General features: G+C 38.6%; 1 protein-coding gene across 2 annotated transcripts in view; it reads left to right on the plus strand.

Moving 5' to 3' along the window:
• Positions 1 to 23,930, plus strand: part of KAT6B (lysine acetyltransferase 6B) — a 103,111-nt gene that overhangs the window by 65,532 nt on the left and 13,649 nt on the right. For both annotated transcript variants that reach the window (XM_036385573.2, XM_054515577.1), the window contains 2 exons: positions 2,280 to 2,441; positions 4,795 to 4,888. In XM_036385573.2, coding sequence (XP_036241466.1) covers positions 2,280 to 2,441; positions 4,795 to 4,888 — 256 coding nt within the window. The remainder of the gene's footprint in view (positions 1 to 2,279; positions 2,442 to 4,794; positions 4,889 to 23,930) is intronic.

The following is a 23,930-nucleotide window of genomic DNA, read 5'->3' on the forward strand; positions in this document are numbered from 1 at the left end:
CCACAGTATTATTGAGATGCATGTATTGGTAACTTCTCTTTAATTGCAGATGTCATATCCTTCCTCAAACTTGTATTTTCAAACTTGTATTTTCAAATTGTATTTTCTTTGTCATTGCCATTATCTGTTCAAATAATGATAGATGCACTCTGGAAGTCTTTTTTTAAGTTAGAACAAGATCTTTGTATTTGGTTCATTTGGTTATGCTTGTGCTATTAAAAAAATAACTATTTGCATCAAGATTGTGTCCTTCCTGACTTGAGCAGTTTTTATAAATATTGAAGAACTGCCAGCAAAAGACTTAGGTTGTAAATAGACTTACCTCTTTTCCTATCAAGAATGAAATTGCCCTGGACTGTTTAAATTAACTTGATTTTCTCTGTTAGCAGGTGTTAAGAACTGTGGAGCATACAATAGGCAAATTGTGCTTTCTCATTTATTTCTATTAACTACTGCTAATACGTAAATGAAAAATTCTTAAAAAAATAAAGTGCAGAGAAATACTGAGAAAGGGATGGGAAGGTGGGGGATTGCTGCAAGAAACACATGGAAAACAAAGTATTGTGAAAGCAGTGTCCCAACTCTTTCCCACTGCTTTTGTTCCCTTTGTCCATTTTGGGTACTTCAGTAAGCACTTGTGTTAACCCTTCTGAAATAAATGTAGTTGGTTCGGGTCTTTTTATTTCAAAGGTTAATGTCAGTTGTCACTGACTGCTGTAGAAACTTAGTCATTAGTTGATGTCCTTCTTCATAGATCCTTTCAAGAATTCTGTGCAACCGTTTTCTTTTAGGCAGAATGAAGAGTTTGTGGTTTCCTTCATGCTTTGTGTTCTTGAGAGGAATGGAAATAAGTTTGGCATTTTGTGATTTATGTACCTCTGCCCAGAGGATGACTTTGACAGATTTGAGAGCAGACTTTGACATAGCTTACTATTATGCTGTAGCCAAGCAACTTTTGACAGATGCTTCCTTTTGAGCTTGCTGTTCCTCTTTTTTCCCTGCTTCTCACATTTAAAACTGACGAGCAAGCTGTGTTTGCCTGAAATTTAAGAAGTTTTTTACATTTCTGTACAAATGTTCTGACTAAAAAAGACAGCTCACATAATTTGCATTTTCAGGCTTAGCCAGTGGTGATTTCTGCTTACTTAGTGTTCACATTTAATTTGCACACTTGCTAATAAGTGTGAAAAGTAATAGAAAGCACCTGGACAATGGAGTGTGCTGTGAGAGAGTTTGATGTATTCAATAGGCTCTTAAGAGCTGTATACAAGTTTATCCTGATGCCTTAAGGAGCAGTAGTTATTCATTGAATGTTTTTTCTTCAATCCACTTAATGGAGCTATACTACTGATGTTCCCTTAAATCCCTAAATATATCCAAAAGGATGGGTTTTGCTTAGATTTGTAACTAGGATTCTTACTCAAAACAAATTAGAATAGAAGATGGCTTCATTTTCTGCACAGTTCCTGTCATTTGTCTCTCTCTGAATGAAATACAGCTACTGTCATTATCAAAAACATCAGTACAGGCAAACCTTTCTATTAAGATTATTTCAAAAATGTGTTGCCTTTGACTGAGCCTTTCAGGAAGTACCTAATTGATCTAGGAAATCTGCATTTGTGTCTGGCTTTTCTGTAGCTGTCTGAATCACAGCTTGACTCTTTTCACTCATAATATACCTAGACTAATTGTAGTATTTAGCCAGGAAATTTACCTCTCTCGCTCAATAGCATTTTAGCCTGGCATGGAAATTTTGTCTTGTCTAATTTATCCAAAACATTGATGTGATTGATATGTAATTTGCTACTCATTTATTGGCCTTACATCTTAAGGATTCAACATAATACACTTCTTTGTGTGGGATTTTTTTAAAAGTTGCTGTACTCCACTGCCTTCTAGCAAACCAAAATTTAAGGCAGTTTTAACTAGTGCATTTTTGTTATTGGCCAGTCATACCCAGTCATACTCATTTTCATTCCAGGAATAAAATGAAAGAGGTAAGTTGGTCTTGAGCAGCTAAAAGGTGAAGTTACTTTATTTAATAAATCCACATACTCAGAGGTTACTTAAAAATGGAAAGTAATTAGCACCTGCTGGAGGATTCTTCTTTAAGAAGAAACTGGGGCATTTCTCTTTTGAACCTTGATGTGTTTTGTTTGTTTGTTTCTTGTAACACCACACTGTTCATGTTTCCTTCTCAGATACGACTGATTGAATAAGTTGTTTTGTCCTAACTTGTTGGTGCCATGGAAATAACTACATCTGTCTTGCTTTTCTAGGTTGATGGAAATGTGAGCAAAATTTATTGTCAGAATCTTTGTTTGTTAGCTAAGCTCTTTCTGGACCACAAAACGTTGTATTATGATGTTGAACCATTCCTCTTCTATGTACTTACAAAAAATGATGAGAAAGGCTGCCATTTAGTCGGATATTTCTCTAAGGTAAAAATTTTAAAAGTGGGTTTGTTTAATATTTGTAATATCCTGCTCTCCTTAATGCTTCTCCCAAAAGCAAAGAAAAATCAGAAGTCGGAAAAAAACCCATAAGCTTGAAAGCCTTTCTGTAGATCTCGAATATTATGTGCATTGTCTCAAATATATTGTACTTTCTTGCCTCTGACTGATGCAAATTCAGAATTTGTTCAGCCACGTGGATGGGGGTAGGCTTTTTCTTGTTTGGGGATTTTGTTTCCAGAATTTGTTGTGGTTTCAGTTGAATATTTAAATCTTTTTCCTTCCCCGACATTTTTGCATTAGTATGCCAAATCTAACTTGTAAAAGTTGCAGGTATTTGGAATGTTGATGTGTTTTCATGGCTTGACTGCTGGCAGTTCCAGCTGGCTATTTAGATGTAAATGGGCAGTGCTGTTGCTCTCTTGTGTGCAGTCTGATCTAATCCAGTTACTTGCTGCTCCCATGTAAAAATGCATTGCCTGACTTCGTGGTGCTTGCCTTGTTTAGAGTGGATGTCTCAGTTGTACTGATTTTCAAGTAATAGATGGCTGCTATTGACAAAAATAATACTTAAGTGAACTATCTTGACAAAGATGACCAAGGAGAATGGAGAACTATACTTAAATGTGCCTGCAATGGGAAAAGCTTCCATTATTGTCCATAATTTGCCCCTAAGGGCTCTGTTGAATAGGTACAGTTACTCAAACTCACTACTTCCTGATCCTAGTATTGCTACCTCCTATTGACTATATATTTTCTTTCTTGAATAAATGATTTGTGGGAGAAGCCTTGTCAGAGTATCTGGATATTATAAAGTAATCTCTTGGATGTCTGGCCACATCCTTCTGAGAGGTGGGCTTTGCTGGAATTTAAGTGATACATGTAGGCACAATTTACACTGCCTTTAATGTCACTCAGAACTTCTTGTGGCAGACATGTCACAAGACATGTTTTATTTAGCCAAGTATTTTCTCCATGTACTTAAGGTGTTGCACCTTAAGGTGAGTCTCTTGATTTTTTGGTTCCTTATCATAGAATGGTTAATGTTAGAAAATACCTTTGAGATCATTGAGTCCAACTGACTCAACTGTTACCCCAGCACTGCCATGGTTGCTACTAAACAGTGTTCCCAGGTGCCACATTTACAAGTACTTTGAACATTTCCAGAGATGGCAATTCTACCACTTCCATGAGCAGCCTGTTCCAATGCTTTGTTACCCTCTCAGTGAAGCAAGTTTTCCTAACATGCAATCTGAACTTCCCTTGATGCAACTCAAGGCCATTTCCTCTCAACCCATCACTGCTTACTGGGGATAAGAGAAAAGCCCAAGTAGAACATACCCACAGCCTTTCCCTCCTCCTCCAAGTGGGTCACCCTGTCATGGAAGGAGATCAGGTTAGTCAGGCAGCACCTGCCTCTCAAGCTGGCTGGACCTGATTCCCTGGTTGTCCTGCATGGGCCACATAATGGCAGTCAAAATCATCTGCTCTGTGACCTTCCCCTGGCCCAAGAGGTCAGGCTGACAGACCTGCAGTTCCCCAAATCCTCTTTCTGCCACTTTTTATTTGGTTTACAGTTGCTAACCTCCAGTCATCTGGGACCTTTATGGTTAACCAGAACTGCTGGTAAATGGTGGACAGTGGCTCCCTGAGCTCTTCCAACAGTTCCCTTGGGCTCTGTGGACTTGTAGATATTTTAAGTGGCATGACAGGTCACTGTAGCATTTTCTTGTGGATCACAGGGGCTCCCGGTTTCTGTCTTCATCTGCTCCCTGTTTCTGTCTTCCTGCTCAGGGAGCTGGGTACCCTGGTCTTGCTGTTAAGGACTCAGGCAAAGAAGGCATGAAGTACCTCAGCCTTTTCCTCATGGCTGTGGTTTAAGCCCAGCTGGAAATTGAACCTCATGCAGCCACTCCCCACTCCCTCCAGTGATAGAGAGAGGCAAAATGCAGAGGTTATGGGTTGGAATAACAATTTACTGGAAATAGCTATTAGATAAGAAATGGACCAGTAGCAGCAACAATACTAATAAATTGTATAAAAGAGGGTGATTACATGCAAAATGCTCAATGCATCAGAGGTGACCTACTGCTCCCCCCCACATTTCCCTCCCTCTCCCCCCCAAGCCAGAGACAGTGAAAAAAAAATGGTGGACAACCCTGAAGGGTGTTTGATATTTCTTTCTTAAAATTAGACATTAACATGGAATTATTTGACTTTGGTACTGAACCCATGCATCTGTTCACCTTATTGGGATATTTTACAAGGACAGTAGCAGGTGCAGGCAATTGCCCACTTCAGCAGTGCTTTGACATACTTGATCTGTTTCTCCTTCCCACAGGAAAAGCTTTGCCAGCAGAAGTACAATGTCTCCTGCATAATGATCATGCCCCAATACCAAAGGCAAGGATTTGGAAGGTTTCTCATTGATTTCAGTAAGTGAAGTGTTCTATTTACACTTGTGATCCAAGGAGCTGATGGCTGTTATATGAAAGTGTAATATATGAAACTTTATTTAACTCACTCTGTTGTTTTTATCAATAGATAATGGGATTTCTGTTTATATTTACATAGGATTGAAAAGCTCCCTGAAGTGAAAAACTTAGTGCTGCTCTGTTATTGTACTCGAGGAAATTGAGAATGGATCTCTCGGCAGTAATATTAGCTCACGAAGCTATTACCCTGAATGAATTGTCTAAATTACTTTCCATTTTGCTTTGCTCATTAGTATAAGAAGAGGCAATTATTTGTGATTATAGCTAAGAAGGTGTTAGTCGGAGGCATTCTCTCCATTTTAATATTTTTAGCTTGGATCTCTTTTTAGCCAAAAAAAAAAAAAAGCTTTAATTGAAGAATTGCCCTATGGAAGAAAAGTATTTTGTTTTTTGTGTTCATCACTTTCTTAGTGAAAATTGTTACCAGAAAGGGTGTAGGTGTTAGTGGCTGTACACGTACTTGCTGCTTTATTTTGCTGAGCTGTCTGACCTGTTAGAAGGCTTCAGGCACACTGGTTTAAATATAGACTTGTTATTCCCCAAATCTTTTTGTACAAGGGAACTCCAAACAAAATTATCTAAGGAGACTTCTCAGTTGAGTGTCCTCATTACTCCTGAATCCATCTTTCTACTGTAATTTAGAGGGAGGATGATAAGCAGTTAGTGTATATTGTATGTGGTTGCTTTTCACTATTATGTTTTATAAGACACTGTAGAATTACATGAGGGTAGAGATAGTTCTGATAATAGGATTCCTGCCCTGAAGGTGTATGCAAGAACATTAAAATGCAAATAATGATACATTGTAATGTAACAGCAGGACAAAGACAATAATTTGTAACTGTAGAGTTTTCAAGTTCTGTTCTTGCAGGGTTGTACCCAGCATGACTGTGCTACAGTGTATAAAGATACTTAGTATGTCCCATCATTGCATGGCTTTATAAACAGCCTTCACTGTACCCCTGTGAGTTAGGTAAAAATGGTTCTGGACCACTTAATCCACCACTGAAATGTAGCTGTCACTGGACTGGAACACAGCAGCTGTTCCATTGTGTGCCTTCTGCAACCTTTTAGCACAGGCTGTGAGAAGTGCCATGTATTTCTTGATCTGTGGAGACAACTTTAAGCTTACTTAGGTAGAAATTTGCCCTGTTTTAAGATTAGAATCCTTTCTTTTTTGCAAAGGAGATGAGGAGCTCTTAAGTGGGCACTGGTAAGTACTTCCTGGCTTTTCCTTTGTTTCTTACTGTGTGGTATCACTCTCTCCCTCTCAAAAAAAAAAAAAAAGCACTCTCAACAAATGTTATTCTGGTTATTCTGGTTGAATTTGCAATGGTTATAAATACAAAACTGATGGCACAGCCATGAAACCTGTCAATTCCACAGAAGGTCAGGGTATGAGTATGCTGTGTCTCTCTGGATGTGTGCTCTGCCACTGTGCCTTGTGCTGCTCAGTCTGGGAAAATCAATAGGATGTTCTGGCCTTCTTGTCCTGTTGGAAAAATCTGGACGTACATGGGGTTGTTTGAATCATTAGGTTTTATGGGATAACTTGCTTGGAGCTTCTCTGGTGCTATTCTTAGACCCTCCTCTTTGCAGACACATTCAGATAACAGGTGAGGGCTGCAGCTGTACAAACTGGGCACAGCCCAGAGACACCTTTGGCTTCTGCTGTGGCTACCAGACCACCCACTTCAGTAGCACACAGGCAGTCCTTCAGTACTTCCCCTTTGTTTTCTGGACAGAAGTTCCCTTAACTACCTGGCAATCAGACTGTTTCATTTGCCAACAGAATGAGGAACCAAGAGGTGACTGACAAAGTCTGGCTCTGTACTGTGAGTAAGGTGCAAACTACCTAAAAGGCAGTGAGGGAACTGCTTGTGGCTGGTGTTCCCTAGATGTAGAAGGGAAGGGAAAACTTCCAAGGCTAATTTTCCTACAATGTATTTGTATCTTTTCTCAGGATGGAGGCTGAATGCCATGAAATGGGGCATAGCTTCATTTGAATTAGTGACCCCAAAACCTTTTTTACAGGAAAACCCTTCCGAATGAATTATTTACTCTTTTTCTTGTAATTTGATGTGTTTCTGCCTTTGGACTAACTCCCATCTTCTTTGTGCTTTACTCTTCCTGTTCACTTGTGGTCTCCTGAGTATAAATTGCTCTAACTGGTCTGAGAAGATATGATATAAACCCCCCCAGTTATTATTCTAAACTTGAACCGACCAAGTTTATCATAGTTTAAAGCATTCTTTGCCAGTGACATTATCTAGACTGTCACGTTCTCATAAAGTCATAGCAAGATAAATTTTATGCTCTGAATGTTAAGTCTTCATTTGTTATGTGGGTAATGCTTGTAAACTGCTCTATTTTGAAATCTGTGAAGCAGTCACTGGTACTTGTCTTTTTTTATAACAGTAACCAGAACAGTGTTTAGACTATAATAATAAAAACGTAACTGAGCAAGTAATTTTCAGAAAATGATGGTTGCAAACCACAGAAGGGAAGATTTTAAAAACTGTGTGCAAGCAGTTGACTGCTCACATTATTTTGTATATATCCAGACACTTGATAGGCTGGAAAGAACACAGCCTTTAAGCCACTACACAACTTCTGCTTTGTCAGCAGTCTGCTGAAAATGTAGTTTGTGGTAAAAATTTGCTTCTTTTTGGTAAGTGAAATGCATTTGTTTGTTTAGATTGTGATGCATTCTTTTGTCTTGAGCTAATTTAATTTTCACAGATGAGTCTTATATGGTCATGCTGTAACTAGCAAGGGAAAATAAATTCTTTCATTTTGCTAAAGGAAAAATACGTATTTGTCTTCTGACTGCTGATTTTTAGTTTTTTCACCTTAACATTTTCTTAACTACATTTAAACTTACCTGTATTTCCTATCCAAACTGGTAATAGCAGTATTTCTTACACTGTAGACACCAATATGAAGGTCTGTTGGTCTCTCTTCAGGAATCTATAATCTCACCTATGGGAAAGAGGAGTTTTTGAAAGAGGAAATTAACTCTTGTGAGAAGCAGGCATGCTGTAGAATGCCTGAGGTTGCTATTCTGAGTGGCTTCAGCACTAATTTAATTTCTAGTTTTCTATATATCATTCATCATTTAAATAGAAATGTTGCTAAAATTAAAAAATGTTCTCTTTAACAGTGTTTTTAAAGCCTGGCAAGAATTTTTTTTATTATTATAAATTGTGGGGAAGTTAGAGATTTTGACTGTGATAGAAACTTGTTGGGCTGTTTAGAAATTAAGAAGAGTTTAGTTATAAGTATTTTATCAAGTGGTTAAACTATTGATTTGTAAAATTGAAGACTTGATACTGCTTTGTTTTGTTTAATTCACTCTAAGACAATCATTTTAACCTGTTCTATTTTCTTGAAGCATGTTATACTGAAGACAAAATGGTTTACGTGAAGTCTGCACTACACTTGTTTACACTAAGTATGCTTTATTAAATACTATTTTGTAGCAGTTGGTTGATTTTTTTACGTAGGCATCGGGAATCTGATTTTTGCTTGGAGTGTAGCATTTCCTGAAAATGAATAAAGGTCTTAATTTGCTTGTTACATTTATACCTTCCTGCCTTTTACAGGACTGAAAGCTCCTGCCAAACTTTTTGGGTCTGGGCTGTTTGTTTTGTTTTCATTTCTTTGTTGTTCTTGTATTCTGTGAGATTTACAGGATTGTGATTACAGGGTTTTGTCTGAGGGAGAATAATTGACTTCTGCATCCATCTTTTATATTTGCTGTAAGTCAAGTTTTTGGGCAAGTAGGCTCCAGCTGAAGTTGCTCCAGAAATCAAGCAGAAAGAGGGTTTTATTGCCTAAGAGCCCATTGTGGGTTTGTTTCAGTTCAAGTCCCTTGCAGTGATGCACAGCTGTGGTTCCTGTCCCAAGGATTGCTTTCCTGTGCTTGCATTTGGGTGAGCTTTTGGCTGGCCCTGTCAGCTCAGCCTGTATTGCTGCTCTGCTAGGGACAGTGCAAGCATTGAAGCCACGGTGTTGGAGCTTCTCTCTCTGCAGATCCATTTATTTTATAAACTTTAGCAGCTTCTCTATGCAAGACATTTTTCTTTGCTTTCCTGATTTGAGCTCTTGCAAAGCCTGCAATCTTCATATGCTTTCTATTTCTATTCATTAGACTGCAGTGCCAGAACATACTAGTATTTTTTTATTTGGCATATCTAACACAGAGTTCATTATTACTAGAATGAAATACAGCAGTATTTCATATTTGTTTTCTGTAAGTTTAAAGTTGTCTTTTGATTCATCCTTCTTCACAAAGCTCATCTTGTCACAGTCACATTTCTGCATACTGGATTGCAAATTCCATGCTGGAGGCCTAGCCAGCAGCTGGAAGAAAAGAAATGCATGTGACTGTTAGGATAAACCTTTCCAACTGTGCTGGCTAGGATGTTGACAGTTCATTTGCATTACAGAAACAACTGGGCCTAATGCTGAGGAGCAAAGTCCTTGGTAGTCTTTTGTTACTTATCTTGAGGCTGTTTCTGGTCCAACTGATTGTAGCAGTTTCTTCTTCCCCTTCAGAATTCCTTGGTTTTATTTGGTTTATCTGTTCATTGTGAAATTATTATTCTTGCTCAAGAGATGAAACATATTTAAGGATGCTGGGATTCTGTTTGAGCTAAATGCATTCTTTGTTTTGGGGTTTTTTTGGTTCATTTGTCTGTGTGGGAAAGTCAGTGCTAACTTTTTAAACTTTGCTATCACTTATTGCATGCAACTTGAAAAGGCTGGATTTTTTTTTTCCCTTAGCTTGACTTAACCCCTGATTCACCTTTAGGATTTAGCATGTGTAGCTCAGATTTTTTTTGTGACAAAACCATAATAGGGAAAGGCAATTCAAGTCTGACAGTGGAAGAAACAAATAGAATTTATATTACCGAGAAATTCTATTGTGGTGTAGGAAAATCGGCTCTGTTAAGTGTCCTTGTTTGCTCACTTCCCCAAATCTGGTATGTTTCCTGGTCAACTGTTGGGTTTTATTTATTGTTCTGTTCAAACAGGTGAGTAAATCTTCAAGTCCTGATGTGCAGAAGCAGCAGGGCAGCAGCAGTAATAGCACTGCAACAGGCTAAGGTATAGCACAGGGAAGGCAAGTTTCCAAAGGATAAGAGGAACAAAAAAAAATTGCTCTACAAGTAAGGGAAAGCTGTTAAGGAAAAATTATTTCTTTCCTCCTAAATGAGTAAGTTCTTCATCAGTAAGTATCAGAGGCAGTGATAAAGGAGGTCAGTACCATTAGTGATGTTTTATAATTGGTAGCCACTCTTTTGCTTGGTTAGTGGCAACATTCATTAGCCTACATTGCTTCTTAATAGTGTTTATTTGTGGTTCAAGCTTTGAAGAACTTGACTGAAGATCTGGAACTAAAGCTTGTTTCTTTGCTCTCAGTTCTAATCCTGTCCTCTTGACTGCAAATAGCTACAATCTCATGTTCACATTAACCACTGAGGGGCTTTTGAGCACAAAAGCCCAGAAATATTCTGGGCTGAAAGTGTGTGGGGAGTTAGTACAGATGTCCTCAAAAGTGTTTGTTATACATGATCCTGTGTGCACTTTCCTTGAGAAGTGAGGGATGGTGATGAGGCACTGAATGGGCAAAAAAAAGATGCATAGCTTTGTAAAGTGCATTCTTGAATTCCTTCCAGTCTGCACTTGTTTCAGAAGATCTGCATCTCTCTATGGAAATGTAGAAGATGTTCAGTGCTTAGTGCCCAGCCATGCAGAAGTGGTAAGCATTGTGCATTGAGCCCAGAGAGCTGCTGTAGGCAGAGAAGCTTTCTGTCCCACAAATGTCTACAGGTAACATAAACCTCTAGTGATGAGAATGGGGACAGTGTGTTTATTTCTTACACCCAGCAGTTCTGAGATACTTTTGAAACAAGCTGGAAAAACTGCATTCTGTGGAACCTAGGTTAGTCTTCAGGCACAGCTTAAGGAGACTGAAAAGGATAAGATTTTCTTCTGGTGGTTACTGCGGTTTTGTTCTTCCATCAGGTTTGTTAAAGAGCTGGTGTAGCCTGTAAAATCAATGTTTCTGTCAAAGGAAAAGATTTGGCTTTCTGCTAAGCCTGAAGATGAGCATACAGCTCAAAAATAAAACCCTTATTTTTTAATATGCTCAATTCAAACAGCATTTGCACTTCTAGGATCAGCTAGTTATTTCCAACTTCCTTCTGGCTCCTGTAATTGAAAAGCTCTGTCTTCTGATACAGACAAAAGGTTATTTTTGATTAAAAGCAACAATTCCTTTTAGACAATTTTGGACTTAGTTTTCTCACTCTTATGCATTACTATGTCTTGGGTTTTTGCAGTATCTTCAGAAGGAGTCAGTCTGGGTTTCTATGTCTAGTTAGACAATAATCTCTTCTAGTTTCATCTTTCAAAGTGGCTTTGTGGTGTTTTAATGTATCAAGAAGGTTTGAAAATGTTGCTGTGCCAAAAGATCTATTTTATAACTCACTTATCTGTGGTTCTCCCTGTAGTGTTTCCAGGCTTTCTGCTTTAACAGCAAATTAGGCTATTCCTTTGTGGAAACCTGAAAAGCAGTGATTTTTTGGTGAAGCACCATGTTTGTGCAGCCATGCAAATAAATCTAATAGAGCAAAACTTAAAACTAGTAATGGACTAACATGCAGCCTCTCATTCAGGGCAACATATTGCTGGTAAGATAGTAGCATTTGGGAAAATGTCTACCCTGTTTACAAGATGAATAACTTTTTAAATACAATAAACATGTTGATAATAAGTGGTGGAATAGAGTAAAAATGCTGCCTCAGGTTTTTACAGAGCCTCTGAAAAACTAGTATATCAGTAAAGGAAGAGCCTCAGAAAAGGTGAAAGGCTTTCTTGATTGAAGTGCTTTCATTTTTTGGGAGGAAGTTGGAATGAGGTAAATGAGCAAAAGCCATTACAGTACAGAAATGGTCTGATTTCTTCTTTAAAGCATACTTGAAAATGGAAACATTGGCAAACTATTAACAGAAAAGTGCTGTGAGGGCAAAAGAGGGTAGAAGTAATGAAAATGTGTTTTTCTTCTTCATTATGATGAATTCACACAGTTTGTGTTGTGTAGCCTTACTTGGTGGTAAGTACCTGTGTAGACTTCTCTTAAAGTAACATGTTAAAGAGGATTTTAAACTATTCAGATGGAAACAAGACATAGATCCTGAACTGAGAAAACTTAAATTCTTCTAATAATTAATGAATTGACTTCTGGAAAACAAAGCAATTTCAAAAAAATGTAAAGGTGGATGATATAATGAAACAAATGTGTTAGGAGAGATCAGAGGAAGTGTGTTCACATGTGGCATTTAGGTTCTGGTATGCTTCTGGAAGTGCTGAGAGCCACTGTCTGATACCTGCCTGCAGTTTAGAGCTAGGCCTGAGCTGCAGGAGGCTGTAAGTGGTTGGATCCACTTGTGTAGTATGTGTTTGTATAACAGTGATAGTCTTAATCTCTTTATGAGAAATAATTTGTTGGCCAGAAAGTAACATTTTGGTAAATGTTACTTTCTGGTAAAAGTTACTTTTTGCTAAATGCTTTAAGACAATCATATGGATTTTTTTTAATGTCTAACTACTTTAATCAAAAATTAATATGAAGTAGAAATAGCATTTTACAAGTTAGGTTGTCTGTGAAATTATTAACACATTCAGTAAACAGCTCTTGCACTGTTATTTTCCAAAATCTGATGTTAAGATGTTCTACAGTTTGCTCTAACAAATACTGAAATATAACAGAAATACAGTCTAGGAAGAAACACACATTTTAAGAGTTGTTCACAGTCACGCTTTGCTGTGGTCTGTACACAGAATTGAGGTGTGGATGAAGTGGGACCGTGGGGTTTTTTTTAAGATAAAATTTGCTTTAGTTAAGAGTACTTCCTTTCTCACATTACAATCCTGAAAGTACTCTTTTGTTGCTGCTGGGGCTGTGGCAAACAGTGGAAGGTGAAAATGCGAGAGCAAAGGTGGAGAGGAACAGTGTTTTTTTTAATTGACTTTATTGGAAAGGTGTATTCTCAAACTACACTTATGAAGATTCAAGGATCTCTGTAAAATAGGCCTCTTTAGTTTGTTAAATGTGGTGCCCAGCTGAATCATTCTATGCTGTGGGGTTTTCTGTGCTTGACTGAGTGACTTGTGTACCCCAGTACAGAACACTGTGTCAGTCTCCTCATTGTTTTGGGTGATGTTCACAGATGCACTGTGTCCAGATGAAAGGTTGAGTTGCCTTCTTCTTCTTCTTTTTTTTCCCCTTCTTCTTCTTCTTTTTTTTTTTTTTCTTTAGGAATGAATTTCAAGTGTCTGTGGTAGCTGTAAATCTGTGAGGGAGCCTGACTGCTGCTGCTTATTTTCTGTTCTTTTCTTGATGATTGATTATGTTGCTGACCCCAAGGCTTGAGTTTGGCCTCTCCCAAATAACTAATAAGGAGCATTCTGTCAAGCTGAGATTTAGGTGAGGGGGGAATGAAGATGGATTTTGAACCAAGCTTAGTTGACTTAAGATTATTCCAAGAAAATCATCCTCTTTGGATTTCTTGGCATCACTTTTATATAGCTTTAAGACACTGTACATTTATCAGAATGGCAAAAGAAAGCAGACATATCACTTCAGATACAGAAGCTAAGGCTGTTTTAACTGAGGAGCATCTTTATTCCAGATAACATTGAAAACAGTGAAAAGGCAAGGCTAAACATGGTTAAGAATGATAGTAAGTATTTTTTAAACAAAGCTGTATTTAGAGGGCATTAGTGAACATGGAAAGCCATCTGCTGAAGTTAAATCTGCCTGGGGACATTGAGGGAAACAAGAAAAATCTATAGATGCATTGATGATAGGAGGAAGAATAGGGAAAAGTGAGCCCTGTCTGGAGGAAATGGGGGACCTGGTTACTCAGTATATGAAGGAGGCTGAGGTACTCCATGGCTTCCTTGCCTTGGTCTTCAGCAGTGATTGCTCCAAACCCATGGCCCAGGCAGTAGAAGGCAAAGGCCTGTCATGCTGCTGTTGAGGCACAGAGAGAGCCTTGTGGCTTCCTTAACAGAGGCCTTGTTTCCAGTGCCAGCATTTTTATCAGTCAGTTCTATCTTCTTTTAAAGAAGTTTTATTTTTCCCTTGTTTACTGCTGTTTTGAGTCACAGTAGATATTTAGCAGATTACTGTATCTTGGGCTTAGCTTTTTGAAGTGTGCTGTAATGGGTACATTTGTGTTTGATGCTTGGTAGGTAATGTGCCCTTTCTTATGCAATTTCTGTATATGTGACTAACCAGCTATTACCACCAAATTTAATAATAATCTTCTTCACCTGTTAGGGTTGTTTTCTTCTAAGTCTTATTTGGTTAATTCCCTGTTATTCAGCATGCTTTGGCAAATGAACAGCAGTGACATTTTACTGCTCCTGTCAGACAAATACAGCTTGCATCTTTTGTATCTCATGTGTGTCATGACCACTGACCTGAGCAAACACAGCACTTGCAGTGATTTCTTAGATGTGTCTTTTTGGCTTCTCAGTATTCAGCTCCCTGTTTCACTTTTGTTCATGTTGTTTAGTACTGCTAGGCTGTCATTTGTAGGTATGAATAAAATAATGATAGGAAAAGCTCTTGGGCTCTGGAACTTTATCTACTCTAAAACCACTAAAACCGTCCCTGATACAGTTTTCATCCAGGGCATCTGTCACTTTCCAAGTGTGATAACAATCTTCCTGAGCCATGAGGCTGGGAGGATTATGTTAACAGCCAGGTTAACACCCCAGCTGAGAGTCAGAGCTTAATGGTATGGATGCCATCTGTCTGTTCTGCTTGGCCTCAGTGCCATATAAAGATTCTGAGAATATTCAGTGTACTCGTTATATTAGGCAAAACCTCCTGGTCCATCTTCCTGTCTTGTCAGTTTGGTCTTGTAGAGTACATAGAGCCTGTAAGGCAAGCAGGTAATGTCTAATGTGCACAGCAGATATATTTACAACCCAGTATTCATGTGCTGTCAGCATTAAACACCAGAAGGTAAAGGCAGTTCCTGAAGGGAGTTCATTCAGCAGTTACAGTTGTATAAACAATTTACTTCTCAGTGTCATTTATTGAATAGTTTTTTAAAATGTAAATTTAAATAACTTAAGATATTGCTTATAAGACCAAGAACAATACAGAGTTGTTAATGATCTTCTAAGCCACTTAACCTACTGACAAATTTATTCATTCAATTGGTATTCAAGACTGATGCCCTCTGCACATACAAGTCTTGCTTTTAAGGGTACTTCAGTTCTCTTTCTCTTGCTTATGCTTTCACTCTGCTCATAAGTAGTCCACTTCATACACAGAACCTCCACTTAAGGGGGTTACTGGCAACTGGCACAGGTAAAATAAGTGTTAGCAAATTAATTCGCTCAAAGGGTGCCTTTTGTAGGTCTGACTGTAATGCAGTCATCTTTACCTTTCCTTTTATTCATGAAGGGCATTTGTTTAGCCCTAACCTCTTCTGTGAAGCTTTCTATAAAGGAGCGAAAGGTTTTTGGACCTCCTGTGTTGGGTTTACTTGAGGATGTGGAGAGGAATGAGAGCTGGCATTATTTCTTGTAACAATAATGAGAGAATCTTTGGCTTACTCTGTTCATCACGAAGAAAGCTTTCCTTTACTCTGACAAAGAAAAGAGAATGTAGCAGGTTGTTCAGAGATCTGAGCATGTCAAGTTACAGCTAGTCTTTTTTTTTTAAATAATGTTTGTGTGGATCTTGGGATTGGGGTCGTTTGAAGCTGATTCAAAAGGGCTTTCAAAGAGGATACTAACACCTATTTAAGGTCCTCTATCTTTGACCTTCTTCCCACTGACATAGATAAGAACAGTTCAGAGGCACACAGAATAGTTATGGAAAAAATAGTAACATGAATTACAGTTTTAGGAATTGTAAGTCTTAATAAGCTCACACTTTCACCTCACCTATTTCTGCCTTGCACTCATGGTCATACCTCTGAACTTGCAGCGTTGAGCTGACCTATCTGTATTGAACTGTCCTGTCTGAATACTCAGCTGTTTTGATATTTACCCTTTTGAACCTGTGTCTTCTCAACTTGTTCATATAATATCAAAACAGAGGATGTGATGTTTTGTATGACAAAAAATGTTAGCTCTTAGGATAACTTGAAATGTTGGTTTGCAGTAAATGTTCAGCTACTGGTGTATTATTAAAACAGTTGCTAGTACTTGCTGTTCGTTCAGATCTTTGACTTGATACAGAACATTACATGAAAGCTCACAAGTTCTTCCCTATCATACTAAAGGATTTATTTTACTTGGTTTTGTTTCAAACAAAACAAACTTTAATGGAAAAGTACTTGATTCCATCTGCCTGAGTCTGGTAATTAATTTGTGGGGGATGGCCTTTAAAGAGATGGAGAGGAACTCCAAACATAGAAGGGTAACAGTTCACAGGTTGCTTCTTTTGTTCTGGATGGCTTCTCAGGAGTATGTTTTCTTCTGACACCTATATTAACAAAACAAATAGGAGCTGAATAGTGCTGATTATGTAAGGGTTAGATTCTGAGCACAAGATATTGCATAGGACCTTCCACAAAACATTGATTTGAGAGTAGGTGTCTCTGAGAAGCAGATTTTTAAGCTGTTTCCAGCTCCCAGCAGTAGCTGAATTTTGCTGTGACACTCCTGTCTGCTCGTGGTTTTCGGCTGTGTATTGGCATCTTTCAGGTGTGTGTCTGGAAGCCTTTCATAAGTACCTTGATTATGTTTTCTGTAGAAGAATTACTTCAGTGATGTTGAGTTCCCTTTGCTCTGTGTGGAATTGTATGTAAATGTTGGTATGTGTGATCCTGATGTGCATACATAAATATGAACCTGAGATTGACAGGTTTAAGTTAGTGCATGGCAAAAAGTTGGTATCCTTATAAATCAGACTCAAGTCCAGAATGTTAGTGTTACTTAGCTACATGGTGTTACTTTATTTTGCAGATTTAGTGTGGATGTAGTTCTTAAAAGATGTCTGCTGTGAAGGCTACATTCAGTCTAAAACTGTGGAGAGATCAGTCCACTAAAATCTGTTCTTGTGATCCAAAAAACCTGCTTTTATTTGACTCCATTTGCATGACATTAGTGCACAGTTCTTACCCCTTTGCTTTCCAGCAGCTCTTGCCAAGTGGTGATGTTTTTGGTCTGACTTCACTGGCAGATAGACCACAGCAGTGGACTTGACTGCTGACTGCTTAACAACATGATGACATTAATAAGCCAAATGATCCAAATTCTTATTGACAGGTATTGTTGCTCTTATTTGTTTATAGGGCATATTCATGCTAGATATAATACTATTTGATATAAAAATAATGTTTAAAATGGGCAGAAATGCATCTAGAATACTAATGTAAAAGCACAGACATCTTAAACCTTTGCCAACCTTTGTCTGGATAGAAGTACATAGGAAGTGCTCTCCAAGATGAATTCTTCCCAATAGGAGTACATGTTGACTTCTGGGTGAAGTTTCTTATAATTGTATATCTTAACACTTCATAGAGAGATCCAAACTTGTTTTAAGCACTTTTTTCACTTTTTGCAATAATAGAAAAAGATGGAAATGCAATGAACCTTGCTGTAATCTCAGTACACTGTAAAATACTATAAAATATTGGTATTAGTTCCATGTACTGAGCAATATTTAGGCTAAATAGCAGAAAGTAGAACAAAATAGTGCATTTTAGAGCTGTGTGATAGTGATTAAGGAGAAATGCAACAAATTTCTATCCTAATGCATTTTGGAGCATAGCATAGAAGGAGGGGGCATATTGATGGATCCTGAGTTCAGAAGGTGGTTGAACTTTGTAATAAACAGGTGGATGGCATCAATGACAAACACAAGCAAACCTTACAATTAATGGAACATTTGGCCCAGAATCAGTTGTCCTGGAGGTCAGAGAGGTGTTAGGAGTTGACACAAGTAAAGAGGGTGATGTGTCACAGGCATCAGTTGGAATGACCACACTAGCACATCAGAAATCAATTTGGACAGCTCTTCTAGAGGAATAAATAGCCATCCTGGGCTTGGGCTTGTTGGAGAATGGGATTTTTAAGAGAACGTGATTGGAGTGGGCAGGGGAAGGGGGCCCCCTTGTGTTGCATTTGAGATGCCATTATTCCAGTTTCTCACATCCTGTAGGCAAAAAGGTGGAATTAGAAGGCTGTACTTTGTCCTTGAGCTGTAACGCACTGGGGTTACAGAGATGCAGTGAGTAGCTCACAGGACTGAACTGCTGCAATGGATGTGTGTCAGTCTCTTCAGGGACAGGCAGGGAAGCCAAGGACAGGAGGTTGTGCTCTGCACAAAGCAGTTACTTGGAAGCATGGTTCTCTGCTGTGGAATGAATGGGTCATAGGCCTGTCAAGCCTTCAGTATGCTTCAGAGTCAGAGGACAAGTTAGCAGCCATTAATGCTGAGCTGGTCATCTGTTATACATAGCCTGATCAAAAAAAGGGAAGAGGATGAGCCTTCCAAGCAGCTGGGTGATACCTGCTGGTGAAAGGCCTTTTTTCCCAAGGACTATTTGAAACTATTCTGCAAGGACAGCAAGATGCTTGGGACACTATTTAGACACAGATATTGGAAGGACCTGCTAGGGCAAATGCTTTGTATTTGGCAGTCCAGGCTGTCATGGTGGGAGATAGCAGGGTTTCAGATCCTGAGAGAAATTAGGAGGGTAACTATCAGACTAAGGTCCAGAATTTTATCTTGTTTAAAGACCTGCTAAGTGGTGTCCTCCAAGAGGCTTGCTGTGAAGACAAATGGGCACAGGACACGTTGATTTCTGGAGACAGATTCCTTAGACTGCAAAAATGACTTATTCCAATGTTCATGACAATAGCAGGCATGACAATAAGCCTGCTGGGCTGCAAGGAGAGTTCTTGACTTTAGCAAAGCCAAATTCTCCAAAAGGCACTGGTATTGCTTACATGTACAACAATGTTAAGGCAAAGCTTGGTTGGAGTTGAAACTGAGGGAGGTGGAAAGTACCAAAATGTGGAGAGCTCTCAGAAGTATGTGGACAGCCAAAGGAAGAGTAAGCAGAACCTGGCCCTGCTGATGAATGGAATAAGCATGGTGTGACAACAGAGGGGCTTGGTGTAGGTCTCAGAAGGGATCTGAGGTACTCTGTACTTTCTTGGCAGGACCTGTTCTCAGGTGTGACAGGATTTAAGCAGCAGAGTGAGATGCCATCTCAGCTAGAGGAAGATCAAGTTATAGAGCACTTAAGTAAAATGGTGAGATTTGCCCTGGGAAACTGGCTGACATGACTCCAACACCTCTCCCCATTGGCTTTGAGAAGTCAGGGCAATTGGGAACATCCTCAGTAACTGAAGGATCACAAATGTTACGTGCATCTTCACAAAACTCTAGGAAGATGAGTGAGTGAAATAAATGGTTATAGAGCATATGCCTTGGTGTAAGTCACATAACATAGGTCTGTATAAATTCTGTCTACAGGTATATTTCCCTGTGTGCTCTGTTCTGAAACTTGGTTGTTAGCATTACAATGCCTCATGATAGGAGAACTTTGAAGTAAGTTTCAGGAAGTTTGGAAGTAAAGTGCTGTCAGCAGGCTGTCATTGAGGCACTGTCTTGCATAGCTGCATTTTGAAGTGGACTTGATAATGTGGTACTTAACACTGGCAGCTTTCCTGCAGCCTATTTATAGGATCAGTGGTGTTTTCCTATTGTTAGTATGGCTGAACAGGTGGAGAAGGATGAAATGGAGTTATGCATTGCCTGCAATTCTGTGTAGCTGTTCAGATGAATTTGATTGCAGTGGCCTTAGTGCATGGCTGCAGAGCAAGGTTGTCCTTTAGACTGGCACACTGTGTCTGTGCTGTCCTTGGTTCAGTTCAGCCATTGGCAGCTCTGCTGTATCCCAGCACACACCAATGACAGGCAAAGGGAAGCTGCTGCCACTTCCCCTTATTATGGCTGCTGGATGTTGTAGCAGCTCAGTAGCTGTTCCATGACTGACAACCTGACACTTGTTCTAAGCTATGTCATTCCTGCTTGGGAGTTGAAACCTGATTTTAAAATAGCCTTTCTATGCAGGCTAGGCTTGAGGAAGTTTGGAATCATATAAGTTTGCTTTTTTGTTTTGCTGTGAGGCAAATTACAGTGGCAAAAGAGACTCCATGTTGGAAGCCAGATTAACAGATTTGAATTTGCTTCTTCATATGGTCTATTCCTCAATCTGATTCTCTGTCATTACATATTGCAAGCACACAGTCTTATTTTCTGGGTTTAAAAATTATTGGAAGATTATTCAAAATGATAATGCAGTCTTTATTTTGTATGATTTTAATACATAAGCAATAAATTAAGGGTTTTGCAATGATACTTCTCTTAAATTTTGATCCTTTGTACTTTAAGAGGTGGTGCCTCAATTGCCTTCATATAAATGAAGTAAAGATTCCCAAGAAAGGAAAAGAGAAATTTCTCTTTGAAGGTGCCATGATGATGCTCATGTAGTTTTACCAGGACACGTGGAAGACAGCTTCTTGTGCTTGTAAGACTCAGGAATTATTCTTGTTTAGGGACCTTTGCTATATTGCATTTTCTCTATGGTTCTTCTCTTGTAAGAGTTGCTCCTATTGACGAGCTACTTTTGTAAATTTTGTTGATAATTCTGTGAATGTGGAGCTATGAAACAAGATGTAAATGTTTGTCTGTGATGAGTTTTTGCAGTGAAGCAAAGCTCTCCTTTTCTGCATTAAGCTACCATTGGTGTAGTTCTGTTTTTGAAAGAAAGACTTTTTGGTTGCAGCTTTTCTTTAAGGTAAAAGCCTATCTAATCTGTAGATATTTTGAGAAAAGTGAAGATATAAGTTTGAATTACAAAATTTGAGTAGAAAATTCTGTTCTTTAGAACAACTAAGCTAATCCAAGATAAGGGCTGGAATACTCTCGTAGGACACATAGTTTCAAGATATCTGGTATTTTGCTGTTTCTTTTGTCAAGTGAGCTCTGTCTCAGTTACAAGAATATAACAGACTTCCTTTACTAGTAGTATTTTACTAGTATTTGTAACTTTCTTGTTCGTAGAGATTGATATGATTCATTTCCTAGGAAGTGATATTGAACATGACTTTTTAAATAAGATCAGAACTATGTTTGTCTCCAATGCATGATGTGGTTGATACATAAGACAGACAAAACTGTTTCTATGATCACAGGCTCTCAGATAAAATACTGTTCAGATTTTCAGTGTAAACGGTTATTTCCAGAGTTTTTGTAGCAGACAAAAAAAATCTGTTCTAGCTAAAAAGCAGGACTCATTAATCCTTACCCTTGGGGTCCACTTTGAAGACTGTTAGTTTTGGTTTTTAGCCTCCCTAAGTGAAAAGCAAATACATGGATTTGTTGCTAGTAGCATAGGAGGAAGGAACTGCAGTTTCTAAGTGCTTGTGCAGGCACAGAATGAGATTCAGTGCTCTGTTTTCCATTCAGGTACGTTTCTGCTGAAGACAATGCAATGCACTGATGTTTCAAAACAATAGTTGAACATCATATGTGGTGCCCTCAAGAGTGAAGTGCCTCTCTTTGTGGCACTGTTCTCAAAGAACCTGCCTGTCTGTAAGCAGTGAAGTTCAAGAAATGGAGGAGTTGTGTTAGATCAGCACAGTGTCCATGGCATATGTCACTGTTATTTGTGGAGAGGTTGCTGTGTCAGATCCCTCCTAAAGGAGCACACGGTTAATAGAACACAGGAAATTGTACTAAAGTTTAAGCCAGTGGCATCTTCTGGAGAATACTGTGTTGAAGCTGCCTCAGGATGCTCTGGATGAATTATATTCTGGCTATGTGGAATTTTCAGTAAAATGTACAATTGTACTGCCCATTAGAGCAGGCAAGAAAGGTTGTGACCCTTTCATAAAATGAGTGATACACTTACACTTACAAGCCAACTATAACCCTCCATTTCACCTTCTTAGAAGCTACTCAGCTACGATTATTTATTTTCCAATGTGGATGCTAACTGACTGACTATTGTTTGCTCTTCAGCTAAACAAAGTAATCTTTGTATTTAATAATAAAATACAGCATTTCTAGGACTGTTCTAGGTGGTTTTAAAGTAAAACTAATAAATTTAATTGCATCAAAAATGCTTGTTCAAACTTTCATATTAGCTGAGTTTCCTAGCTTCTCAGGTGAATAGGAAGCCACAAAGTCTTCATGCAACCCTGGGCAGTATGCATACCATAGTTTGGCTGTTGCAGTGTGTCAATGAGCAACAGTGTGACCATGCAGTCTTGTGTGAACACAAACAAGTGTAATTCAGACACCTTACAACCAGTTCATAAATTGGGTTTTTTTGTTTGCTTGCATCAGGATTAATTTCTTAGCTTATTGAAAGCCTAATGGCTTTATAATTAATATGGTCAGTATTAATTGCACTCACAGAAACTGAACATTTCAGTCTAGATGTCTGTTCTTTGACTGTTCATCAGAGATTGTGTATATGAGGGGAGCTGAGCACTGGAACAGGTTGCCTGGAGAGGTGGTGGAGTCTGCTGTTCAGAAGCTGTTAGGACACAATCCTGTGCAACATGCTTTAGGAGGACCCTGCTTGAGCAAGGAGGTTGGCCAAGATGACCTCCAGTAGTCCCTTCCAACATGACCTATTCTGCAAAATGAAATGATAAATTGATTTGTTCATTGCTATAAAACATGTACTGAGAGCACTTAGATTGCAGGACTGTCTTTAAAAAAATCTTCAAACTTCATTTGACTTTGTTCTGTCAGTTTTAGTTTGTTCATTTGGTCTTTCCCAGTGTACCAGCTGTTTAATGTCTTTGTTTGCTGCTGCTTTGTATTTCACTGGTCTCTGTGCAGTCTGCATCTGTTGTCTTACACCTTTGAAGGCTAGCCTGCATTTGCCACCATGTTAAAAGCAAAAAAAACCCAAAAAAGTGTGCTCCTTCAAAAGATTAAAAAATTCGATTCAGCTGTCTCAAGCTAAATTTAAAACTGTATTGTGATTTTTGCTTAATATTACGAAGCTGAGGTAGTGATGTTTAGAAGCGTGTGGTAGGGAAAAAAGGATGTGTCATGGGCATTTGGAGATATGAGACTTAATGAAATAGCTGCTCTTGGCAGTTGGTAACTTGAAGTGTGCATGAAACTGCTTTCATGCCATAGGAGTGAAAGGGAGCTGATGTGATCCTGATTGTTAGAAGATTTTCAGGAGAGAGCTGGTGAGATATAAGTCTGTTTACCTCACAGCAGACATGACAATAAATTTCTCCTAGTGAACACACAAGTAAATGCAGTGACTGGAGGAGGAAGATGGACCCTGCACTGCTTGCAGAAGGGAGTGATACTTAATAAATCTTACCAAGCTCTTAGAAAATGCCAAAAAGTATGGACATTAAACTTGTCTGGTTGGTTCCAATTGTTTGGATGAAGCCAGACTAATTCTGTTTGCCTGTGTTTCAGGTGGTGGTTGCCAGTTTCAGATTGTCCCTTGGTTTTCTCTGTTGGCCACTGTCCTGCTGTCAAGCCTGGACCTCTGATCTCTTGCTATTTAACTTGTTTGAAAATACAGAACCCAGTATCAAAAAAAATTAGTAGTTAACTAACTGGAAGTTTCTGGAGACTGGCACAGATTCATTAAAGTTACTGTTTCACATAAGTGTGCTGTGGATTCTGTAGCTATTTCAGGGGTGTTACTAGGAATCCTGTAGATTGAAATTACTGGATAATTATAAGTCAGTTTGTTTAAATGTATGCTTTAATGTCTAATTATCTCCTTAATTTGTGTTGAAGGCATAAAATTTATATGTGTATATGAACTTTCCCTTCCTCAGATTGCATTTCTTCTAATTGTTTCAAATCTTGGGTAAGATGAAACCTCAGTGATTCTGGGGAGGTTTGTGTGACAGAAATCAAAGGCTGCAAGTCACG

This window comes from Molothrus ater, chromosome 8 (assembly GCF_012460135.2).
Source record: "Molothrus ater isolate BHLD 08-10-18 breed brown headed cowbird chromosome 8, BPBGC_Mater_1.1, whole genome shotgun sequence".
NCBI classification, from domain to species: Eukaryota; Metazoa; Chordata; class Aves; order Passeriformes; family Icteridae; genus Molothrus; species Molothrus ater.